This window comes from Belonocnema kinseyi, chromosome 2, assembly GCF_010883055.1.
Source record: "Belonocnema kinseyi isolate 2016_QV_RU_SX_M_011 chromosome 2, B_treatae_v1, whole genome shotgun sequence".
In the NCBI taxonomy this organism is placed as follows: Eukaryota; Metazoa; Arthropoda; class Insecta; order Hymenoptera; family Cynipidae; genus Belonocnema; species Belonocnema kinseyi.
In genome coordinates, this window is record NC_046658.1 from 32,412,180 (window position 1) to 32,437,918 (window position 25,739).

A 25,739-nucleotide genomic window follows, 5' to 3' on the forward strand; every position below is an offset into this window, starting at 1 on the left:
GCGTCCGTGAAAAGGTACCTCAAGGGTGGCGCCCCACAATTACAATGTTGCGTTGCGTAATGCATCAAATCACTAAACATTTCAGCCAATTACAGTGTTTCTCTGAATAACTAGGAGAATATTATTAGCTGAAATGTCTAGTGAATTGGCGCATTACGCAAAACGCAGTTCTGCAATCATGGGACGCCACCCTAAGAGTCGTGTATAAGACAGTTCTGGAATAGACAAAGACAGATACACCTCTCAAATATTTTCGCTTTATTTAAAGCCCATATATCCGTTCTCCCCACATATCGGTTCATTTCTTTATGTCGAGGGTGTCCGTGCTTTCAATTTTGGGATTTTTTGCATCGCAAATAATTTGTTATTGATTTTGTATAGAATTGTGTACAAATAATAATAATTGTAAAGTGCATTAATAAATTGAAAACCATTTTAAATTTATATTTATAAGAAAAAAGGTATTCCTTTCTTAAAATTTAAAATCGATTATTGATTCTAAACGAATATAAATTAAATAATTATTTTAAATTTCACTTTATAAGTCTATTTTGTAAATAAAGAATTAGTTGTAATAATTTTTGAAGTAATATCTGTTGCAAACAATTTTCTTATATATTTATTCATTTTAAATAAGCGCGGCAACAGTAGCCAATGCAGCTGTTGTCGCGACGCATGCGCAATACGAAAAGTTACCAAAATTGGGCATTGCTTCATGCATGTGGATCTGCTGAGTCTGTCAAACTCACAGAATCAACGAACAACTTTTGCTAAAGTAAAAACAGTAGTTAAAATAAAACGTATGTAACATAAACTTTATTGCAGTAAAATTAACGTTGTGATCATGAGCAACGATTATATGCGGACACTTACATGTAGATCCTGTAAAAAAATTTAAATGTATTTAACTGGGAATAACGTGTGCTTTCTGACAAGTTATCCTCAGCCCTCAGGGAATCTTTCCGGCTTATATTTTTTAAATTACGAACGCACTTTATGATAAACATTCAATAAAGAGATTAAATGCTTGATCTTCAGTGACTTTCGGTATAAATGTTCTCAACTTTTAGTTTTAAAAATTAATCTACCATGAAAGAGGTATTAAATACCCATCTTTCTTCGGGATTTAATAATCATTTTGCAAATAATAATGGAGACACTAGCGGTGAGAGCTCTAATAATGTTGCAAATGGTGAAAATACGAGAAGGTATGCTGTTTTGAGTACAGACTGGATTTCAGCAATTGGAGAAGAATTAGGAATGCAGCCCCTTCCAGATCCTCTCCTTCGAAGACTAGCAGAAGATGCTTCCTATCGTTTACGAGAAGTTTTACATGTAAGTATGCTAACCAGCATTGTATTTTTTCTTTGACTTTCAATTTTCATTCACTTCAATTGAATCTTTCAGTTGATCATTATAACTGAATCGAGTTTAAGTTTAGTCATAAAAACATTTTCGACGACTAAAATTTAAATCTATATTTCATAAAATTTGAAGATATTGTATAGTTGCAAGGATTTACTTCATTTCAAATATTGGTGCAATTGTAGAATAGGGGCTAAATATAGATTCTAATAGTTTTTTGCCAACAAAAAAATTGTTTTTCCTGCCAAAATAGATGTGACGGCCCTATTATGCATTCTGATCATAGGGGTGCCTTCCCGCCCCCACGAAACCTTGGAAAAGGGTAGGGTTTTGACAAAGTTATTTTCGTGACCTGTCAAATGGGTGTTTATGTCTGTTTGGATGTTTAAAAACACCTAAACGGTGAGTTAAATATGATCATTCCGATATCGTGACATACCCATACTTAAGTAATTGTAGTAACAAAAGTAACAATAATTTTTAACTTCTGCCTAGTCAAATCCCTTCATTTATCGTTTAATTAATAATTGTAATAGTTTATTGCCAAAAAAACGTCTTTTCCAGCTAAAAAACCAGGTGACGCCCCTATTCTGTAATTGCACCTCAAGTTTTTAAAAATTTTGAATATAAATAATAAATTGCAATTTATGCAATAGGTTTGAAAATAATGTTAAGTGAACCAAAGAATATTTTAAACTATATACACAAGAAGTTGAATATAACGTCAGTTTCGGGGGTTGCCTTGCGGTCGTAAATCGGACGGTCGAAACGTAAACAGTCAAGGCAATACACACAGTGGCGGACAATAGTTGACACTGACACACGGCTGAGAAAGTGCATGTTCTAGGAAGAATTAAATCAGTCGGCGTTTTATTGGACTCCTTGTGTATAAGCAGTTGTATTACATGAGAAGGCTTGCAATATTCTACACAAATTGATTGTCCCTATTTTTAGTAATCTTCATCTTCTAAGACCCCTAGAAATCAAACTTCACTACATATTTTTAAAGAATCATCTGATTAATTCACCCTTTGAAACTCTAATTTAAAGTCTAAACATGAAGGTAAAGTTGATTAACCACCAATGCATAAACAGCGGTTCTGGGTTTACCTGTATAACAGTACTTCAGATTTTAATTTTAAACTATTACTAAATTTGAAAAAGTCTCCTTTTCGATGTATAAAGTAAAAGATTGCTTGTTTCATAGTCACATTTCAATCCATTTAGATAATTAATATTAATTAAGAATTAGACCGACACAAAGTGCGAGTCCGCACTCAGTGGACACGTTTGAAAAAATCTTGATTGCTTTAATTTCAAAAGCTATTACGAAACTTCCAGTTAAAGTCGTTTCACATAGTGTAAACCAAAAATATTTTAAACTGCTTCCTCTTAGAGGGAAGTCCGTAGACCACCTTATTCTGTTTTGCCATATGGCAGTGTCGACTCGTACTGATACAATTGGGCTATTCGTACCGAAGTTTCGGTACCCGTAGCCACGGCCTTACCATATCATGAAATAAAAGAGGTATGATCATTAAACTTGGACAAAATGTAGCTTAAATCCGGCAATTTTCTTGCATTTGCAGTTTCATTAAAAAAAGTTCTAGTATATCTTTTTTCGATTTTTATGGTAATAAGAAAATTCATTGTAGATTTGCAAGTTTCGTCAACACGCACCGACGAACAATCATATTGTTGAACCGTTCTTGAACAATCGATGGCGATTTGTAATTTAAATATATTTATATTACGTTTATTACATATATGTATAAAATTAATATTACTGTCGGAAAAATATTATCAGCCTAATATATTTCTTGTGATTTTTTTCGCTTTCTTAAAAGGAATTGTTTTTCATTTTAACGTTTCTTATGCACACCTCTGTCAAATAACATTGTGCATATGGGGTATGGCATATCCCAGTCACTTAAAACGTTAATTACAGACGTACAATTAGTTATGTTGACTTAAAAAATTTCGGATATTTTTCAAAGCTTTTAAAATATAGGATGGAGTCCATGTCAAGTGATAACAAGAATTTTCTTCATGTAATGGGATTAGGCTGTAACTCGGCGTATAGAGTTATAAATTAGTAAAAAAATTCTTTTTAATAAAAAAATGACGTTTAGAAAAAAAATTCACATTTTTTTGAAAAGTGAAAGAAATAAAATCGCGTTTTTGAAAATACCTGTCCTCTAATTTTTTTTACTTTTTTCATGAGAAGCCATACATGTGCTCCATAAGTCCTGAAAGTTTTATCTTGGAACCGCCAGTGGTTAGTAACAAAATAAATAAGACGTAAGGTTCTACATGACGAAACGACGCGGCTACTGCGTGGCGTAGCGCAGCGCAGTTCTGTGACTTAATATATCTCAATGCTTTCAATTAAAAATATTGATTTATAAAATTGGGAAGTCAAGGTGAACACTTTTTTTACTAACAAGTTTTCATTGTTTAAATAGAATTTCAAACGATAGATAGAAGCAGGGAAGGATAAAAGGCGGGAGCGTTTGAATTGGATTCATGGCTAGTGGAGCAAGTAACATCGAGGAAAAAACGGATTTAGAGCAGATAGTTTTAAGTACACCGAAAGGGGAGATCAAAGAAAGGAAGGCAAGGGTAAAGTAAGAAAATAGTAGAAAAGGAAGATATCGGTTCAAGCTTGAAATATCCAAAAGTGTTTAGATCGCCGCCGGAAATGAAAGGACTGAAAGAAATTCGCGAAGTTATGATATAAGTAATGGGGATTTATTGAAGAAGAGCAGAAAAAAGGGGAGAGGAATTAAGGAAAGAAGTTAGGCAAGAAATGGCTGAACTTAGGAAAGAAATAAAGAAATGGGAAGAAGTCAGGGAAAAGTCAAAGAAGAGCATTCAGTCATTGGAACAATAACTAGAAAAGCGGCAAGATCATAAAAAAGTAGAGGATATGCAAGGTAAGATAAAGAAAATAGAAAGCTCAAACCGGGAGTTTGGAGGGGGCGAGAGTGTGAATACGGAGAAGGAATGGCTGAGAAAAAAAGAACAAAGAATAGAAAAGAAAGAGAGGGAATAAAAAAAGAAACAGTGGTAAAGCGTATATGATTAGAGGGGAATGAACTGAAGCAAGGAGTGGAAAAAGTACGAAAAAGGATTGATGCTAAGTTAGAGATAGAGGAATTGCGAAGTGTACAAAGGGAAGAGCGAAGAGGGGAGAGAATGGTACTGGTGAAACTAAAGAAATAGGTACATTAGAGGGAAGTGATGTCAAAGAAGAGGATCTTAGATGGAAGATCGGAGAGAATGGAGGGTGATTTGACGTGGGTAGAACGGAAGATGCAGTATAAGTTAAGAAAAGTAGCGGAAGAGGAAAGAAAAAAGGGAAGAAGAAAATGTAGGAAAGAATGGAGGATATGTTACTGGAATATATCAGGATTAAAGAGAAAGGATAGGGAATTTATTAGAAATTTGACACAGTGGGATGTAGTAATAATGATGTAGGCGTGGCTAGATAAAAAGGGATGGGAAAGAGTAAAGGGAAGGTTACCAAGAGGTTAGAAATAAAGAACGAATGTATAACAGAGAAAGATAAGAAAGAGAATAGAGCAAAAGAAAGATTAATTGTAGAAGGGGCAAATTTGGGAGGAGAGAAGTGGAAGATAGTGGGGGGTTGATTTGAACGGTGATATGCAGGAGAAAGCAGAGGAGATAAACGAAATGATAGATGAAAATAAAGAAGATATTAGGCTTATAATTGGTGGAGATTTCAGTGCGAGAACAGGAAATAGAGGAGGGAGGGAATGGAGAGAAGAGAAAGGAAGGAAATCCAAAGATATGGTCCTGGATGGGGCAAGAAACAAGTAGTTGAAGAGCTTGGAGGAGTTTACATGGTTTATCTTAAATGGAAATGTATAGGTAGATGAGGAAGGAGAATATGCTCGCTCGTGAGGAGAAAGAGTAACGGTAATTGATTATGTGAAAGCGGATGATGAGATAAGAGAGAAGATCAGGAAACTAGAGGTTGGGAATTATATTGATTCGGACCAATTTCCCTTAATAGTGACATAAGAGGGACAAAAAAGTAATAGTAATATGGATTAAAAGGGAGCAAAGGTAAAAAGTGCCGGAAAAGGGGATTGGTCAAGGCAAGGAAAAGAACAGTTTAGAGAAAAGGTAAAAGAGTGGAAAAGAAGTGGATGGTGGATGGTAGTAAACAGTGAGAGAAAAAGAATAAAAAGAGTACACCAAGATATTCAAATAGTAGAATGGAAAATATATTTTTGGATTTACTAGGAGGAGTAGAGACAAAAGTTAGGAAAAGAGGACAATATGAAAAAGAGATGAGGAAGAGGACATAAAAAGGGACGAAATAGTCAAGGTTTTAGCAATAATGAAAGGTGGAAAGACACTTGGTACAGATGAGATTCGAAATGAAGTATGGAAATATGGAGGGACGGAATTAAAGGAATGGGTATGGATAATGTGTAATAGAGTATGGAGGGGAAATGGATGGCCAGAGTTATGGAAAGAAGGAGTAGTTATACCAATAGTAAAGAAAGGAAAAGGAGAGGTTAAAGATTATAGGGGGATGACGTTGATGCCAACACTTTATAAAGTATATGTAACTATTTTGTGGGAGAGATTGAAGAAACAAGTTATGGAAATAAAGATAGAGCCACCGAATCAGACAGGGTTTAGAACAGGAATGTGGGTGATGGAAAACATATCTGTTCTGAACTATTCTGTAAATAAGAGGATTAAAAGGGACAATGATAGTAATGTTTGTGGTTTTAAGGGGGGCGTTTGACTCATTAGACCGAGGGGAAATAGAAAAAGTTATGGTGAAAAGGGGGATAAGAGAGTGATTAATAAAGAGAGTATCGGAAATTGTTAGAGGGGCAAAAAGCAGGGTAAGGGTAGGAAAACAAAAAGAACTTTTATTTAATATATTAATATCACACTTGGAAGAAGAAATGAGGAAAAATGGTTGGGGAGGAGTTAAGATAGGAAGGAAAAGATATATACACTGGCATACGAAGATGATATAGTGTTGATGACAGATGATGAAAAACGAATGGCGGGCTTAATTACAGGATTATAGAAATAATTAGATAAAAAAAGTTCAATTTAAATGTAGAAAATACAAATATAACGATGTTTAGTAAAGGCGGGGAAAGAAAGAAAAAATGGACGAGTAGATAGAAGGGAAGTAGATAATGCTAGAAATAAATTTTATCATAAAATTACTAATTTGGAAATTTTTATATCCAAAATTTATGGTCCATTAATAAACTAAAAATAGACATTAAAAGTGTTGCTCACGCAGTGTCGCAACCGATCCAGTTTTTGACAACAAAGTGTGCGAAATCTTGTGAGTACAACTTTTTAAGAACTGGAAAGGACTTTATGTTGTATTTTCCAAATTAGGACAAACATATTAGTGATATGGTGTTTGTAATAACATGGTTATTTATTTTTGGCTATCGGAATACTTTGTTAAATATTCCTTCTTTGAACTTTTGTTTCAAGCAAAATTAAATATGTCAATATTTTCGAGATTTGCCGAACTAACTTACAGTCGACGGTACTTACCTTGCCGCTTCCCCTAACTCTCGATCGAGCTCTTCCCCCACCATGACCGCGATGGCTCGGCATCCGAGAATTGTTCCGCTCGCTATTTACGTTGCCGTCAATGTTTTAGGTCTTTTCAGGCAATTTTAATGTGCAAAAAGTCATTATATTCTTTGTTAATAAGGCTTATAAAAGAATTTCGAAATCATATAATATTTATGTCTCATGATAATTTTCCTGTCACATGAGATAACCTCAAGTATGGCAAGTTTAATCAACGGTTTATCAATAATTTGTTAATACTAATCAATTTTTTAGTTTATTCCGCGAGATAGTCACTTGCTCACCATTTTTTGGAACCAAATGTGAGATAATTACTTCTACAATATGTATTCTGAAAATCGAACTTTTACCGTTTGTAAACACTGATCCGCGCGCGGCAACGTGCGTAGCGAGCGAAACAATTCGCACCACGCATCAAGATCAGACTCAAGAGTGGGGGGACATCGTTTCCAGGAAAATTACTCCCCTACGGTCCCATCCGCGGCAAGGTAAATAGCGTCGACTGTACTCTTTTAATTGGTTAAGGGTATTGATGAAAATTATACTCTGTATATTCAAGTGAAAAATAATACTCTTATATTATAAATGATTTAGACGTTTCGGCAAACGGTGATGACGCTCCTCAGTTATTTATTTTGAAACTTTTGTAGACAAATGGGAAATTTAATGCAATTTTGATGTCTTAATTTGTTGCGTAGATTTTTTTAACGCCATGTTATTTTGTATGAAAAAATCTTTGCTTAATTATTTTTAGTAGTTAAAATGGAATCGTGGGTAACAAGGCAGGCAATAATAAAAAATAAAAGCAATGTAAGGGCTGGTAAAGTCTTCATATATCAATGATCTGACATTTAAGAAAAGACATTTGGGCGATTTTCAAATTGCAGGCAAACTTAAGTATCTAAAGTGACAATAATATTATCATTAGGAATGTCATATTTAACAACTAAACTTTATTGTATCACATTTGAAGATTTAAAATCCAAAAAGGGCATTTCTGAAAATAAGAAATAATAATTAAGTTCTTACATTAAATATGGAAAGCGGATTCGAGGTTAGGAGTTTGTTGAAAAAGAGCGCGAGCCTTTAAAAAGTTTAAAAGCTGTAACGCATGCAAATTAGGAAGAACTAAATATTTAACAAAATATTGTAGATAATTTTCAGGAATATAAGTAAGGTAATGTAATAAATTAGAAGTTTAGTTGTTTATAATTTTTTATTATTTCAATAAACACGTTATGAATTAAAACTGAATAACATGTTAAACGCAAGTGGAAACAATATGACTGCAGTACAGTTTATGATTCAACATTTACTAAGGCGATTTACATAACTTATTATGTAGTCTTTTAAAAGTATTATAATCTATAATTATTATATTTTTTCACAGTCGAATTGTAGTTTCCTAGACAAAAAAAGTAAGGTAAGCCTCGTTTCAAAGTTTTTACGGGCTAAGTAGCATCTCAAACATTTTAGAAAATAAACTATAAATACTTCTTCAGTGGAATTTAATTGCAATTCCTTACATTTGTATATTAAAATGTGAAGAGCTTTTTAATTTGGTATTTATTGTGGTTAATTTGCAACATATTTTCATATTTCTTTTTATATCTTACTTCTCAGTGTAAGCTTTTTTTATTTCCTTTTTAAGAAATTATTTCTAATTTACAGAACTAAAGAAACGGATACATATTAAGTATTAACCCTCTCAGCTTAGACTTCTCATATTTTCCGCTCAGTCTACACTGGGCATTTTTTGCCCGAGCAAAGTTTAGAGTCCAGTATCTCCGGATTACATTAACGTACCGGGATCAATTTTTTTTAAGTGTAGCTGAGAGTCTCAAGAAAATTACTATTCTAAAATAAATAAGGTTAATTCAACACATGATACAGATATTTTCGGAAAACTAAAAGAACTTTTCAGTAAAAACGTTTTTTCGCATTTTTTTGTTCAACAGCTTGCAGAATAAAGAAATTATTTTTAACTGTAAGAATTGTGCAGTACGAAAGTTGCAATTTCAGGCTTTGGAAGCACTTTTTTGTTTTATTAAAAAAAAATATATTTTTTTTCCGGCTCAACGAAAATTGCCATATTTTGACATTTATAATATAAATGGTTTCTCGTATATTATATTTTTCATCTTAATGCCTGTATATAGGGTACTCAGTAATAATATAAATCAACCATATATTTTTAAATTTACACCATTTATTCATAAAGAAACTTAAGAATAGCAGGTTTAACAAGATAAGCATTTTTTAGATCTGTATTCTCGGCAGATTGGCTTTTTAAAAGACGTAAAGAAAAGTTTCGTTTTTCTTCGAGACTGGACGGAAAAAAGTGACAACGCTTTGGCTCTTCAAGTACATTCGTTTGAAAGTCGTCGCGTGGATCTTGCATTTCTGGGCTTTCTTTATAAGGCAACAACTAATGAATCACATCCCTTAAAAAAGAGGAAAGAGTCGGAAGCGTCAAACGAGTTGGAAGTAAAGGCTTGCCTAAAGCCATTCTGTAATCTAATATGAATTTAGACCTGTCAATCCCTTTATTTTCATCGCGAAAAGTATCCTCCATTTCCTTCTGAGGTTCTGCAGGCGCCGCAACGACTTGCACCTCTCGGCGAGCGAGTGAGCGTGGTCACATGCTTGCAAATGCTTAAAAATATCAGAATAAACATCCATCATTCTCTCACATTCAATTAAAAAGTAGGACGAAATATATCTCAGTATTAGTTTCTTTATAGTATAATAATATACAGTGTTATTTACCGTGTTGGATTTTGTTCTGAAGTCGATTTTCACACGTTGAGGCTAGCCTGGGTAGTTTAGACCCGCACAAAAACTTTTGATGCGTAACCTTAGGATGTTAAGGCCTGAGTGGCACTAGTGGAATGATGGAATAGTAGTATGCCCCCCCCCCACTATTTTTTACGCACACTCATTGCGATTTCTCATTGTCGCATTCTAAAGATACAGCGAACCGAAAATATCCTTCGGATAAAATGAACCCAGTCTAGGCTGAGAGGGTTAAATTACGTATTAATCCTTATCACATTTGAAAATGCGAACCCAATGAAATTCACAAGTTCAAAGAAAGCTATATTTAATCACATATTTTTCTTAAGTTTTTTATATTAGAATCACAATAGCTTTTGGCTATCATTTCCTATGACAACTTTCTAATATATTTTCAAAACTAAAATCTTATCTTCTCAAAGTAGGATCTATGATTTTCTTTTTGGGAATTCCTAATTTCTGTACAATAAAAATGAACATTCCATACATATAATAATAAGTAATAAATTATAAAATTATGTTACTCCTTATGATGAAATGGAAGCCTTTAGTTCGACCTCCATTATATCTAAGCGAAATGTTATCGCGATTGTCGTTTGCGTTAATGAAATTATTAATCTTAGATGTGCTTAACTACTTAGCAGACTTTTTCATCACAGAAAAGTGTTTTGCATCGGTATATTCCCAGTTGATAATGAATGTAATTCTGGGTGCAATTAAAGCAACTTGACGTGCGCATATTTAATGCGTTGCTTTCGTTATTTCCTTCTACTTAGTGAACATGCCTAGTTCCGAAAAAAGGCGAACAATTTTGTCTATGCTTACAGAAATAAAAGGTTATTCCAGGACAAGCGGTTTTTACAAGTTGAACAATAGTTTCAAAATCTACAATGTCCTTTTCCTCTGCAACAAATCTGTCTACTACACGTTTGACAACTTCACCTACTCCATCTGGAGTACATTTACCGTGGTCAGCTTCTGAATAGTTCTAAGTGAAATTTAACACGTTTGAATACCGTGTTTTTAAATGTAAACCCAAACAGTGAAACATAGACTTGTTTCTGTACTGCGTGCTGGGGTTACAGCTCCGAAAATACAGTTGGGTTACAGGAATAACTGTATTTTGATAAAAATATTTTAAAACAGGCTCAAGATGTGCTCATAGTGCAGGCACATTATATTGGGTCGGCTCTTGTCATTGTACAAAATCTCTTGATTTTAAGCTTGTCTTTAGTGTCTTTCGTATAAACTACGACCGTGTGTAACGCAATTTGTTGTCGAGATCCACCAAAATGTACAGCCTGAATTTATTTGGCGTACTTATTAGACATGTTTTTGCTAAAGTTCATATGAATAAGAGCTTCGTTAGCCTGCAATTTTTCTTTAGTTTCCTCACTTCAAGAAACTGATGTCTGATTTTCCTTCTGTGCTGCATGTAGTCCGAAAACTTTTCGTGGAACTCTTGAATAATTTTGTCGAAGCTAGTATCAATCTTCTACTTTTTTATCTTTTTGTACGTTTTTTTCTGCTTAAATTTTCCTGTAAAGTAGGATTCGTCGGCATATTCCCATTTATACTAATAGTCGATGTCATTTGGAGAAAATACTCTTTAAAATCTAAAGAGAGATGACAACCTTTACTGCATTCTCTAAAAAAGACACTTCGCATCTCCATTATTTTGACAGGGAATAGCTTTTATGATATTGTTTGGCGTTTTTCTGTCAACTATTTTATGACGGTAGGCGAATTCTACTAATAATTCAAAGATTGCACATTTTTAACAAGCGCAAGTTTCTTTATCATAGGCAATCATACTTTTGATCCAAAATGGGCGATGTCTACAGAAAGCTTTGTAGCTAACTTTGAAACTGGCTTAAGTCTTCACAAATTTTGAATACAAATTTTGCAAAGTATCGTTCAGGAGTCGCTTTTGTTTGAATAATTTACCTTTGCGCACAAAATATTTTTTTCCTGGACACATTCGACTATTCCCGTTCTCTTCCAAGAATTTTGCAATTGCCAATTTCAAGCCATGATCCATGAAATTGTCTAGGCAGTCTATTATAAGCGGTCTTTTTGGGCGCTTATCGGGTGCTGGCTACCCCGTCATGACCAAAGATTCTAAGGCGTGTAATTAAAAAAAAATGAACGAAAATAAAATCTTGAAAATGAAATTTTCAACAATAATGTGGAATTTTTAAGATAATAATTGAGATGACGGATGCAACTACTCGACAAGCGCTTGAAACCGCGTAAAACTATTGTCGAGTCGCGAAAATCTATCGATAAAAAAAGTGGTCGACACGTAAAACAAAATATATTTTCTTTTTCAGCTTGACCCGGCCAACAAATTGTTCTGATGAAACTTTTTTATTTGACAATTATTACTCAAGATAAACAATAAAAACTTAAAAAAATTTCCGATAAAAAATACATGTTTTTAAAAACACAAGTCGCGATAATTCGGCCGTTTGTTGATAAAAATTCTTGAAATTTGTATTGTGTATTCTCAATATATAAGCGATGAGTATAAGGAATGCACTTTTTCTAAAAAGGGAATATGTTTGTTTTTATTAAGGAGCAAATTGATTCCGAACGAAAACCACGTTTTGCCAACTTCGACCAGTGGGACGGTCATCGAGCGGCAAAGAACAACAAAACGCTCCAACGGCAGAGTGTGTTGACTTCAACTCGCTGTCATCTCTACAATTTTCGACCGATTTTCTTCAAATTGTCAGGAAAACTGTCTCAAAGTTTAGTGAACAACTTTCTCGCGACAAGTTATTCCGACTAACGTTTTTTCGATGACCGTCCCACTGGTCGAAGTTGGCGAAACTTAGTTTTCGTTCGGAATCAATTTGCTATTAAATAAAAACAAACATATGCGCTTTCTTAAAAAAAGTGCGTTTCTTATACTCACCGTTTATATATTGAGAATACATAATACAAATTTCAAGCATTTTTATAAAAAACGGCCAAATTATCGCGAGTTGTGTTTTAAAAAACATGGATTTTTTATCGGAAAATTTTCTAAGCTTTTATTGTTTATCTTGAGTAATAATTGTCGAATAAAAAAGTTTCATCAAAAAACTTTGTTGGCCGGGTCAAGCTGAAGACGAAACTATATTTTGTTTTACGTGTTGGCCACTTTTTTTGTATCGATAGATTTTCCTGAATTGACAATACTTCTACGCGGTTTCGAGCGCTTGTCGAGTTGTTGCATCCGTCACCTGACTTGTTTATTTGAAAGATTACATTGAAAGTTTTGTTGTTGCGATTCTTCTTTTGCGAGTTGTTTTTAAAAACATAGAACTGCTTTGGAGGGGCATTTGCAAAGTGGATGGATATTAGAGGAGAAGGAAGTTGAGGTTTAGGTCAGAAGTTAAAGAGGGCATAGGCGGGAGCCAGACATGCCAGTATCCATTGGCCCCACAATTTTTAGAGTTTTAATAGCGGATAGCTAATGAAATGGATGTTGTTAAGATTTTGGGTTGAAAGAAGTATGGGATTGTGGAAGAGCTGCAAGAAAGTTATGTCAAATGGACTGTAAGGCTTGGATAAGTACTAGGCAGTTTGATAAGTCCCTGAAAAATGAAACACGGAGACGTTTTTTTGGCCAAAGTCGGTTTTATTTTTCAACATACTCTCCTTTTAGGTCTATACAGCGATTCCAACGATTTTCTAACTTTTTGATACCGTCCGAAAAGTACTCGATCGGAAGATCTCCAAAATACACCTCAGTTTCAGCTATGAGCTCCTCATTTGAGTAAAAACGCTTACCGGTGAGCCATCTCTTCAGGTTAGAGAACAAGTAATAGTGGCTGGGGGCCAGGTCTGGTGAATACGGTGGCTGAGGAACCAATTCGAAGCCGATTTTAATGCAATTTTGCTTGTGCAACTAAGCATGAATGAACAGGCGCATTGTCGTGATGATAAAGCGGTTTATATGAATAGTATGCTCCGGTTATGGTTTTACCTTTTTCAAGATAGTCCACGAATATTATGCCATGTGCATCCCAAAATACGGAGGCCATAACCTTTCCGACCCATTGTTGCGTTTTTGGACGCTTCGGAGCACTTTGGCCCGATGGAACCCACTGTTTTGTCTGTTGCGTTGACTCAGGAGTGTAGTACTGGATCCAGGTTTCATCCATGGTTATGAATCGGCGCAAAAACTCGGTCGGTTACGCGAAAATAATGCCAAATTCTGCTGGGAAGTTGTCACACGAATTCGTTTTTGGTCCACTGTGAGCAAACGCGGCACCCATCGCGCGCAGAGCTTCTTCATGCCCAAAACTGAATGCACGATATTGCCCACACGTTCCAATGATATGCCTACAGCATTAGCTACCTCTCTCAATTTCACTTTGGGATCATTCAACATCATATCATGGATTTTTTCGACATTTTCTGGTGTAGTGACCTCTTTTGGGCGTCCAGATCGTTCAGCGTCAACTGTGCTCGTACGGCCACAACAAAACTCGGTAAACCACTTATGAATCGTTCCAATCGACGGTGCAGAGTCCGGGTATTACTTATCCAGCTTGGCCTTGATCTCGGATATCGTTTTCTTGCGAAGATAGTAGTGTTTGATCAAAATTCGAAACTTAGATTTTTCCATATTAAAAAAAACTCGGAGGTTAGTCGCTTCTCAGTGCTGTAACTTGTAAATGCGTAAACATAAATGGCTGAAGTTTTGACAGGCGTCATTTGAAGGATCAAGCTCGGCGAAAATGGTTCACATTAGTGAATACTAATGCCATCTCTTAGAATTTTCAGGTACTTATCAGACTGCCTAGTACAAATCGGGATATGTAGTTTTGGAATAGGTTAACAGAGAGTGCATGCATGCGACAACATGGGAAATAGTGTGTAGATTTGAAGAGAAAGTATTAGAGAGTGATGGAACAGCTTTGGTAAAGGAATGCTTGCATGCGAAAGAAAGTGGAAGGATAAATGCAGAGGACTGGTCGTTAGAGAATAATATTTTCAAAGTATTACAATAACAGAGGAGGAAGTCAGACAAAAGCGTGCTAGTTGTGGAAGAGATGAATTGGTTTTGGATGCATGAGGATGAAATGATTTGTGTTCTTATTGGTATGCAAATAACCAGATAGAGTATTAGCTGGAGGGTTGCATGGGCATGGTGAAAGAAGAAATGTCATTGAAAAGGGTGCTGCATGACAATGGGAAGATGTTTGGCAATCGCCTGGTGGAGGATATTAGTAAAAGGTGAGAAATATAAGCAAAGGAGTAAGAAAAGATGTGTAAATAAAAACTGTAGAAACTGGAAATAGGATAAGCTTTAATCAGAATTTAAGTTAATATTATATAACCGAAGGAAGCGAAAACAGCAAGCGAAAAAAAGCGAGCAAAGTAAAAATTTTGAGCGAATAAAGGGAAACAGCTAATTTATATATACTAGTTGAAGTATATTATGTATAGATAAAGGAAAATTTTATTAAAAAGCATTTAGGTCCATTTTCTTGACCTAGAGCCGAGTAAAACACTTTCATATATGAGGTAAAATTTGTTAAATGTTCCCACCTAAAATTTTGATTTCTCCTATGGCGTGTACGAATTCATCTCATTTGTTGAAACTTCTGAAGTAATTGTAATTTAATTGTATTATTAATTTTCACTAGGCACCATAAATTTCAAAAATATTATTTTGTTTAAATATTCTAAATTAAGTGAAAATTAGTAGACATCCTGGTGTCCCTGGTACGTGAGTGCCAGTGATACACCTAATATAATTATGGCCATAAGAGTGAACCTTTCCTGCTCATGGATGATTTGCATTTGGCCTTACTGTATTTATAAATTACAGAAATGTGTAACAAGACTAAGACACAGTAAACGAAGGCGATTAACGTCGAATGATGTAAATTCAGTAGTAACTGATTTATGTGATGCTGATCCGCTTTTCGGGGTACCTGAACAAATGCCAGAATATCATAATGAAGCTGGAGTATTTGTTCCCCACGAACGTATTATAGATTTGTCGCAGCAAGTCAATAATCCTCTAAAACTTAGTCAGCTTACTCCTCCTTTTCTACAAGGTGCATATTAATTTTACAATCTCTTTATAAAATCTAAAAAATCATCTAGTCTTAATTTTATTTAAAAAAATTAATCTGTAATGAATTTACAGAATTAGAAATAACTAATGGTCGATTGAAAGAAGCTCGTGATATTTATGCAAAGCGAACATTAAAAACGATTTACAATGGATCTCAAAAGACATTTCAGGTAAAAAAAGAAAATTGCATTACGTAAAATTAAATTTCTACTATTATTTTATACTTGTTAATTGAATAATTCGAGAAAATACGTTTTAGGTTCTCTTGAACGACTGCGCTACTAATGCTGATTTGGGAGGCTTGGGAGTTGTCGATAAATTGATGTCGATAGCAAGAGCAATGGTTATTACCAATAGCACTCATTATACACGACTGTCTACGCGAACATGTCAGCTCATCATTGCAGTTGCAAGTAACAGCGAAGCTGTATACCCCTACCACTTAATTTCGGTAGTAGTTTTATTCCATACTCAAATAATTTAAGAATGAAGTCAAGCATTGTCCAGAAATCTAAACGAGTAATAATTATTATTTTAGGTGGATAAGTTAACCGAATTATTAATTGACCTACCGGAGGGTTATATTCACGTTAACATGGAAGTATTATTCAAAGATTGTGCACTTAAATTGATGCTTCGCTGGCCATCTGCGGCAGATAAGTTAGTGTGTTTATTCAATGTACAACGCTTCATTATTTAAACAATGCTTCTTTAAAAAATAAAAATATAATGTACTTACAGATTCATTCCAGTGTTAGAAAGAATTCTTCTCCAAGAAGAGAAGGATAGTTTCGAATCCAGAAAGAAGAGACTTATGGCCATGGAGTTAATCGCAGGAGTTCAACCTTTATTGTTTTTTCAGCAAGAAAGTAATTCTCCGCTTTCTTTAGAAAAAGTTCTTCAATTCGCGTTGCCTGGTTCTGTTTTGTGGTTGCGTATTGCTGTAAGTACATATAGCTTTTTAAGTGTGGATATGTATAATGAATCAAGCGCCAAATTTTCGAAATTGGATTTGTTCGCTCAAAAAATCATAATAATTCGAATATAAATTTCTGCTAAAGGCTATTTTGGAGCTTTTTACAACGCGAAAATAGTGTATTGAGCAACAACGTGTGCGGGTAAGCGGTGGTCCCTCCGCAGTTATTCATAATTTTTTTTATGAGTGCATAACAAGTGGTGGTTGGGGCGGGTGGTTCGAAAGACAGAGCCTCCCGAAAGAAGAAATGCATCTGCTGACTTATAGGTTATGTAATCATCAAATATAAGAGAGTCTAGGGATTCCCCGAGTTTCTACTGATTCATTTTAATATGTACCAAGACATAGCTGCAGCGTTCAGTGGGCCCAACTTTGGCATGTAGAGGAACACGGCGCGGTCTGTTATTAAAGTTGGTATCAAGCGTCGATTGGTATGAAGAAATATATTTTTTGCGTGGAAAAATATCAAGGACATTTATAAATACATATTCTATCCTGTGTGTCGCTGCATACCCACCCCCTGACACTTTTTCCTGTTGTATATGCCCCCCCCCCCTTGGACAATTTTGTTAGCTACATCCTTGTATGGAAAGAAATTTTAACACACTACAATAATGATTTCATGGACATTTTTGCATTTTGCGGTTGCTAAACATCCTAAATTAATAACTTCCTTAAAATAATGTAATACAATATAATTTCAATTTCGTCGAAACTCGATAATTATTTTAAATTAAACGAATGTAAATGAGGTTCGAATCAATTTTTAAATCCGATTTAAGCAAATTTAGAAAACCACCATAAAATGCTCCTATTGAAATAAAAAAACATATAAAAACTTTCCTAAGAAAAGAAAAAATTTCTTTTCTCTAAACATAAAAAGAAGATAGAAAAATGAGAAGCCAACCAACCAAATCCCCTTCCCTCTCTTTTTTATTGCTTTCGTTATTATTATTATTATTATTATTATTATTATTATTATTATTATCAAATCACGATAAAAAAAAAACATTTGTAACAAATAGTCACCAACGTTTCGTCACTCATGCAGCAACCTCATCAAGGTAAAAAAATAAGTAATTAAAATAAATAAGAAATATTCATACGGGCAGGAATAGAAACGAAACCACGATGCCACAATAATTCACGAAATTTGAATAAAAAATGGAAGAACAAAAGTATTAAAAGAACTATACTCCTTCAATTCTTTCTGATTATCTGCAGGAAAAATATTACTTTGTTGTCTGCTTCTGGTTGGTTGAACTCTAATTGCAATATGTTTCTCAATTAACTTTTGGGGGTAATGATTTAAAAAATGGATATTTCTAACAATATCGAAATTTCTTTTGTAAAATGAAACATGTGATAAACCTAGAGCTCTATCAATTAACTTTTGATTATTGCAATTTTTTTATGAAAATGATGAGCAGAAGAGAAAATTTAAATCCTACGCGAATATGTACTTTTCCTCTATGTCCAAATAACTGATTTTATTATTCTTTTCTATTTCATGGGTAAATTCAAGTTTTGGATGAAAACTGTTAAAAACGTCGAATACCATGTGCAACTTTGCTAGAGGAACACATAAAAAATTATCATCAACATACCGAAAGTAAAAAGGCAAAGCAAAATTTAACTTCTTGAAAGTGAAGACATCCAAATTTTCTACAACAATTTTCGCTAAAATCGAAGAAATGACTGAACGAATGGGAGTAACGAACTTTTACCCATAAAAAGATCCATTAAATTTAAAATAAGTTGAGTTCATAATTAAAACTATCTCTTTGATCAATTCTTTTCGATATAATCGAGTACGTGTTTTAATATTGTCCCATCTATTTAAAATTGTCTGTTTAACTAATTCAAGGGGTATACTTGGAAACATTGGATCAACATCCAAAGAAATCATTGCATAGTCATCCGGAACTGTTTTTTGAATAATTTTTTGAAATTTCCAGTTATTTTTAGTATTATATTTTGGAGTTGTGATAGAGTCTTTGAGAATCAAATTAAAGTTTTGTCCCAAAAATTTGGTGGGAGTATTAATAGTCTTTTTCATATTTCTTTCCTCTTTTTTATTTTTGTCTAAAAAAAGACATTTCTTTATTTTCTTTTTTAGGATTTTTTTTCAAATTTCAATAAGAGCATTTTATGATTGTTGTTCTAATTTGTTCGTTAGATTCATTATTTTATTTTCAAGAATTCTGCACATTAATTTGATTATTGGATATTAAATAGGCTTGTAAGTATGATTTTAAGCTGATTTAAATTTCATTAATTTTAATTTAGCTGACTTGTAAGATTTGTAAGATCTGTTACTTGATTTGTAAGATGACGTTGATCATGATTTTGATTACGATAATGTTGAAATTTTGCATAATAAAAGTAATGAGAGAACTTATGGAACTGCTTCACATTAAAAAACATAAGAAGTTATCTACTAATTTAAAGACTGATTTGGACAGGTTAAAAACCCGTTATGCTAGTATGATTATTATATTTAGCACTGAGTTTTTATAAATCTTTTTCTTTTACTTTCTCTATTTCGGATGTGCTAATGATGGATATTTCAGTTATTTTTATAACCGGTTTGCCTTTTGATTCTCACCAGATGTTTCAGGTCTTTTTGTGATGGTTTTTCATATTGACCCTCATTTGATTCTTTGGTGTCAGGAGGAGAGCATTGTGGTTTTGTTGCTGTGCTTGCCGGCTCGAATATGTTTTATTTTTTTATTTGATTTGTTTTGTTGCCTTGATAATGCTGCTGTATCAGTGCCGAAACGTTGGTGATTATTTTTTACAAATATTTATTTTGATTTGATAAAGTAAAAATAAAAAAAGACGAAAGAAATAGAAAAAGAGAAGGAAGGTTATTTTTAGGAAATCCGCACCACAGGATAATTATTTTAGCTAGTTTGTTATGTACTGCATTCAATACTAAACAATGCACAAAACCTATTTCTCATTTCTTTAAAATATAAAAAATTATAATTATTAACATCATTTAAAGTTGAAATGTAAGTTTTACGCGATTTTGAGTCATAATTGAATTTTTCGCGTTCTCCATTCAATTACACAGAATTTAATTTCTCATGAAGATTCCAATCTTAAAGATGATAACTTTGATTTTAGACTGCAGTTTGCGCTTTTGTAAAAACGGGGAGCCAACCGTTCAACTATGTTGTGATAACCGACCATTTTGGGGATTCGATTTTACCCTACTTTGCAATCAGAGATGAAAAGCCTCGCGAACGTAAAGAAGAAACTGCTCTTCCAATTATTGTCAGAAGTAAAATTAATTATGCTGAAATTAGGCCAGCTCGAGAAAATAGGCCGTATGTGGACAGGCACACAATTTTTCCTAATTCAGTACTACAGGGCAGACATGAAATAAGGTGAGATATTTTAACAAAACAATAAAAAATTTATTTCGCTATTTCAGTAAAAACATTTAGTACTTATGTTGTTGTTTAAATGTTCTTAAAATAGTTCTGAAAAACATTAAATTTCCTGTTACTTAGATTCGCGTTTGCTGGTGGACGACCCGTAGCTCCTGACAATTTGAGACGAGCAAGCTTGCGTGCGGATTATGAGTTCTTAAGAAGCGAAGTGCCTGCTACTGTCGCACTCGTAGCTTCTCGGAAATTGCTTGTATTTAAGAATAAACGACAAAATTTTGCTGATGCCTATAATTTAAAAAGCTTTAACCTTTGAGCAAAAAAAAACCTAACAGTTAATGATCCTTGGTGAGTGCATTTTTAATATAACAAAAATAAATTAAACCCAACTTACATGTAGGTAGCAGTTAAAATTTGTGTCGTGACTTATACAAGTTCAGGGTGGCTGCTTAACCAGGAAATGAACGGGCATTTCCTACGTTCAGAAATAGGGTCATCCGCTAATTTCCTTTTTTTTCGTATTGAAGAATAAGTTCTAAAATAACTCATAATATCAGGATAATGTAAAAAAGTGTTTTTCGAAAATAGATTTGAGGATAAATAAAATGTTTACAAATTTCAAATTCCTATTTCTGACACGCCTATTCCGTCCTCTCTATTTGACGTTGCACGTTTTCAAAAGCTTGTAAATAAATTGGTTGATTACCGTTTTTGCATAAAAATGCAAAGAAAACAATGCTACCATTGGCCTTTTTGCCTAAATGTTAGAACACCTCTGTCATAAATTAAAGAAAATTAGTTATAACTATAACCAAAGATGAGGAATGAAAAAAATGGTACAAAATTGTTCGGCGTGACATGTGCCCTACAACATATTTAGTATATTTTTGCAAAGATCATTTCAACGTAAGAAAATATATTTATTTTTAAGAGAAAAATTTAAAATATGCTTTTTTTAATCAAATCGTTTATTTACGTAACAAGCATTATCAAAATTTGTTATTTTGTAACTTTGGATTGCGCTATTATTTTAAAAAAAGAGTGTCCACTAAAGAGTGAATATATATTTAATTATTATATTATATTGAGTGCGAAATAAAAGTATTGAAAAATGTAGCTCTATCTTAGGGAGAAAAATCGCACTGACCTTGCATTTAGCAAAGCTGATTCGAAATCTTTCTACGTGTTGAATGCCGTTTCTCGTATCTCGGTAAAAATGTTGTTGTAAGAGCAATCAATCTGGATAAAATTACTCTTTACGAAGCCTATATTTTGAAAGTCAAGTTTCAACGGTTCCTAAAGTCGCAAAACTACCCGGAAAATTTTTTAAAAATTGAAGTGGATTACTTGTTTGCTTGTGAATGGAGCTCAACTTTGAAAATTAAACAATATTTTAAATTGTGGTCGCCAGAATTTTTAATTGAAGAAAAAATGATCCCCGGCTTGAATGGAAATATCGAGAAGAATTAAGGCTTAAAAGAAAGCGTTTAGTATACTGATAAAGCTCGAACAAATAAAAGGTCGATAAAATTGTATATTTACATGTAAATTGAATTTGCATAATTTGGACATTAATGAGCTTTGTTAAAGTCTCATGAGGAAATAGTAGTACAAAAAAAGGGTGATGGGTGTCCATTACCAGCTCGCTTTCAACAGCGAGCAGAATCCTTTTTTCAAGTCTTCGCCGTTGGGAGCGGCCTGGCAATGAACACCTGTCACCCTTATTTTGTACTACTATTACCTCACGAGATTTTAGCATAGCTAATTAAAGTTCAAATTATGCGAACTCAATTTACAGGTAAATATACAATTTTATCGACTTTTTATTTGTCCGAGCTTTATAAGTGTACTGAACTCTTTCTTTTAAGCCTTGATTCTTCTCGTATCTCCATTCAAGCCGGAGATTTTTTAATTTTCAATGTTGGGACCGTTTTTTTTGTAACTTTAGGAACATTTGAAGCTACGAGATACGAGAAACTCCATTTAACATATAGAAAGACTTCGAATCAGCTTTGCTAAATGCAAACTTAGTGCGCTTTTTTTCACTGAGATAGAGCTAATTTTTCCCAAGTGTCAGGACTTTCTGTCTCGATACTAAAATGCTGATTGAGGCCGATTACCGGCATTGGCTGTACTTTTTAGCTGATATTTGAAATCTCGTTAGAAAGAACAGTTAGAAATTTTGAACCAGGATAAGAAAAAGAAAATTGAATGATTGAAATTGCATGCAAATAAGAATAAAAGGGCTAGAGAGGCTAGAAAACCTTTAGTTAATAAAAAGAAAACAGAAGTACAACTGCTAAAACGTCCAGAGCAGGCGCAATTTTCTGGTTTTTTTCTTCATGTTCAAAGTTTCCAATGTTAGATTTGAAAAAAGACACTTTTAAGTTTGGGAGTAATGTGAAGTAAATAACCTCGACTATTTTAACATTTCTTTTCGAATTAAATTTGTAAATTTTGTTGACACTCTAGCGATTGCAGTATTTCCGCGGTGAAGCTGTCAAAAATGTTAAATTTTGTATTCTTTTTAATTAGAAAATAAGGTGTAAGTGTGTTGTTTTTGGATGGAATTTTTTGGACAAAAGTCGCCTGACAGTAAAATTCTTAACAGATGTTGATATTTCTTTTTAATGAATGTATAACGAATGACTGCGGATATTTCATTCCCACGAAAAAAATGTGTTATTCAACAACAAACAAAACTTTTTTGTTAACTTTTCAGTGATACCTTTTCTGTAGAGACTTTTAAGTTAATTAAAACAGGACTAGCTAAAGATAATGTTCTGTGAGTTAGAGCACGACCAATTTTCTCACAATGTTATAAACAAACTAATGAACGAAAGTCATTTTTTCCTGATTAGCAATGATTACCTATTTTAAATTCATACATTTTGTATAAAATGGAATTTTTTTTGACAAAAACCTCTAGACAGTGCAATTCTCAACGGATTTTGATGTTGTCTTTATTAAATGGCTGTAAGTCTTCCAACTAGAAGAGTGACTGGCAGATATTTCACTAAGACTAAACAAAAATTTTGTATTTAACATAGAAGTTTAATCTTTTTTTTTGTCTAACTTTTCAGTGATATTTTCTCCTTAAAGTCATTCATATCCATTAAAACAGATCATAAATCAATGTAATAACTAAATAAAAATATTTTCTAGTGAGTTAAGGTAAAACAAATTTTTTCACCATGTTATAAACAAACTAATGAACGAAAGTGATTTTTTGTGATTCTCAACGATTAGCTATTTTAAATTCAATAATTTTGCATGAATATAACACATATTAATGTGCGCTTACAATAAGTTAAGAATAAATGTTTTCCAATTATTTAAACAATTTTAAAAAAAAAATGCACACTTTGACCATTTTTTCGTGAATAGACTTAATTGTCGTTTAAAGAAATAAAAGCTTCTATCAATTTGAAACATATGACAGCAAGGAGTCTTTGGCAACATATTATGAGTTGATCCGCAAAAAATTAAGTCTATTTATGAAAAAATGGTAAAAATGTACATTTTTTATAGAAATTGTTTATATAATTAACCATTTTTGTTTATACCGCAAAAGAAAATGTAGCTTATTCATACAAAAATAGTCGAAAGTGTGAATTTGTTTATAATAATTGCTTAAATAATTGGTAAACTGCAGCTGATCTTAATTTATTGAATGCGCGCATTAATATGTTTTATAATTCAAACAAAGTTTTTAGATTTAAAATAGCTAATCATTCCGAATTACGAAAAAATTACTTTCGTTCATTAGTTTATTTATAATATTGTGAAAACATTTTACTTGCTCTAACTCACTGGAAATTATATTTATTTAGTTATTACATGGATTTATGAACTGTTTTAATGAATTTGAATGTCTTAAAGGAAAACATATCACTGAAAAGTAGTTAGATAAAAGAAAGATTAAACTTCTATGTTAAATAACAAATTCTTGATTAGTCTCAGAGAAATATCTGCCAGTCACTAGTTCTACTTGGAAGACTTAAATAAATTTCAAAAAGAGAACATCAAAATCCGTCAAGAATTGTACTCTCAGGTAATCGCAAATGTAAAAAAAAATATAAATAAATTTGTTTTTAATACAATGTAAATACCGTGTCATAAATGGTAGTATTTATTCATTTATAATTACGTATTTTTATTTATTCTCGAATGCTCCTAATTAAATATTAATTCAAAAATACACTTTTCTATTCTACAACATTATCAATATTTCTTTATTCTATCAATCTTATTTTTTATAATATAAATCGTTATAAATATTCGACATACTTTTAACAATAGATATTTTGATAACTATAAATAATATTTATATACCTCTTGATTTTCACTGATTCCATAACGAAACAAAATCAATTATTTTCCAGCTTTAAAAAAATGTATATAATTGAGTTCAATTAAGCCCTAATTTCAAGAATCATTCTAAAAATTGTCCATGCAAATAAAATTCAATTTAAAATGTACTATTTTCATAGTTTACAATATTTACATATGTTAGTATTAAAAATGGAATGTTCACTTTATAGAATTATTATTGGGACTTCGTGAAAAGTATGTTTGTATTTAATCATAAAAATGTTTTCTTAATTTTTCATTAGTACTTATTAATTTATTGCATATTTAAGGTACTACTAAATATTTTACTGAAATAAATATATACAAAAAACGTGTTTTGACAATTAACATCAATCAAACTTGTATTTTTCCATGCATTTGAATTGTTGAACGGTGAAGGTTAATTATTTGGATTGTTTTTATCTAACTGACAATGTATTTTCTACGACTTTGAAGGCGTGTGACGTCATATCACGTGTTTCGTTTAAAAAGTCACCATTTCTGGTTGATATTTTGTCACATTAATAAATTATTAAATAAACAAAATGAAGTTTTAATTTCACATTTGCATTATTTGTGAGTTAAAGTTACACGAGTTCGTGATGAAATGCATTAAAATAACTAGTATTCTATATGGAAAGGAGTTGTGAAAATAAGCGAATTATTTTTACCCATTTATCATACTTTTTCTCTGTCATTTAAGATAATAAATTAAATAAAAAACTGTATTTGTCTTTTTTTCGAAAGCATATTTATATACAGATTGTCAGGATAAATACTGAATTTGGAATCTTATTATCCTTTATGGGAAATATAATTTTACTTATTTATGAAAAGTTAGGCATGAGAAATATTTAAAACTACTGATACTATTGTTATATTGTAATATTAGGAGAAGTTGTAGGCTCGAGAAACTACGATCATTTTTCCTTAAAGCAACCAATCCCGATGAAGCCGGGACGTGTACTTGGTCCACTTGGTATCTCCGGCACAGCTGGAGATAGGGGTTTCACCTCTGAATACTTTTTTTGAGCTACCAATCTTTGTAGAATGTTCTGAAGAACAGTGTTGACGGACCAGATGCAGTGATCCCAAAAGAAAAGTCTTGCTGAGCCTGAGGTTGGTAAGCCGGAATTTTGTCAAGAAGTAGGTAGAG

The 25,739-nt window shown here is 32.9% G+C and overlaps 1 protein-coding gene across 1 annotated transcript; it reads left to right on the top strand.

Annotated features, from left to right (window-relative positions):
• Positions 1 to 724: 724 nt before the first annotated feature.
• On the top strand, positions 725 to 21,219 carry LOC117167813. Its single transcript, XM_033353014.1, has 8 exons — positions 725 to 1,335; positions 15,605 to 15,836; positions 15,929 to 16,026; positions 16,116 to 16,307; positions 16,395 to 16,516; positions 16,598 to 16,799; positions 19,965 to 20,227; positions 20,354 to 21,219. Exons 1-8 carry the CDS (start codon positions 1,090 to 1,092, stop codon positions 20,544 to 20,546), a joined length of 1,548 nt encoding a protein of 515 aa, XP_033208905.1. The 5' UTR covers positions 725 to 1,089; the 3' UTR covers positions 20,547 to 21,219.
• Positions 21,220 to 25,739: the final 4,520 nt, after the last annotated feature.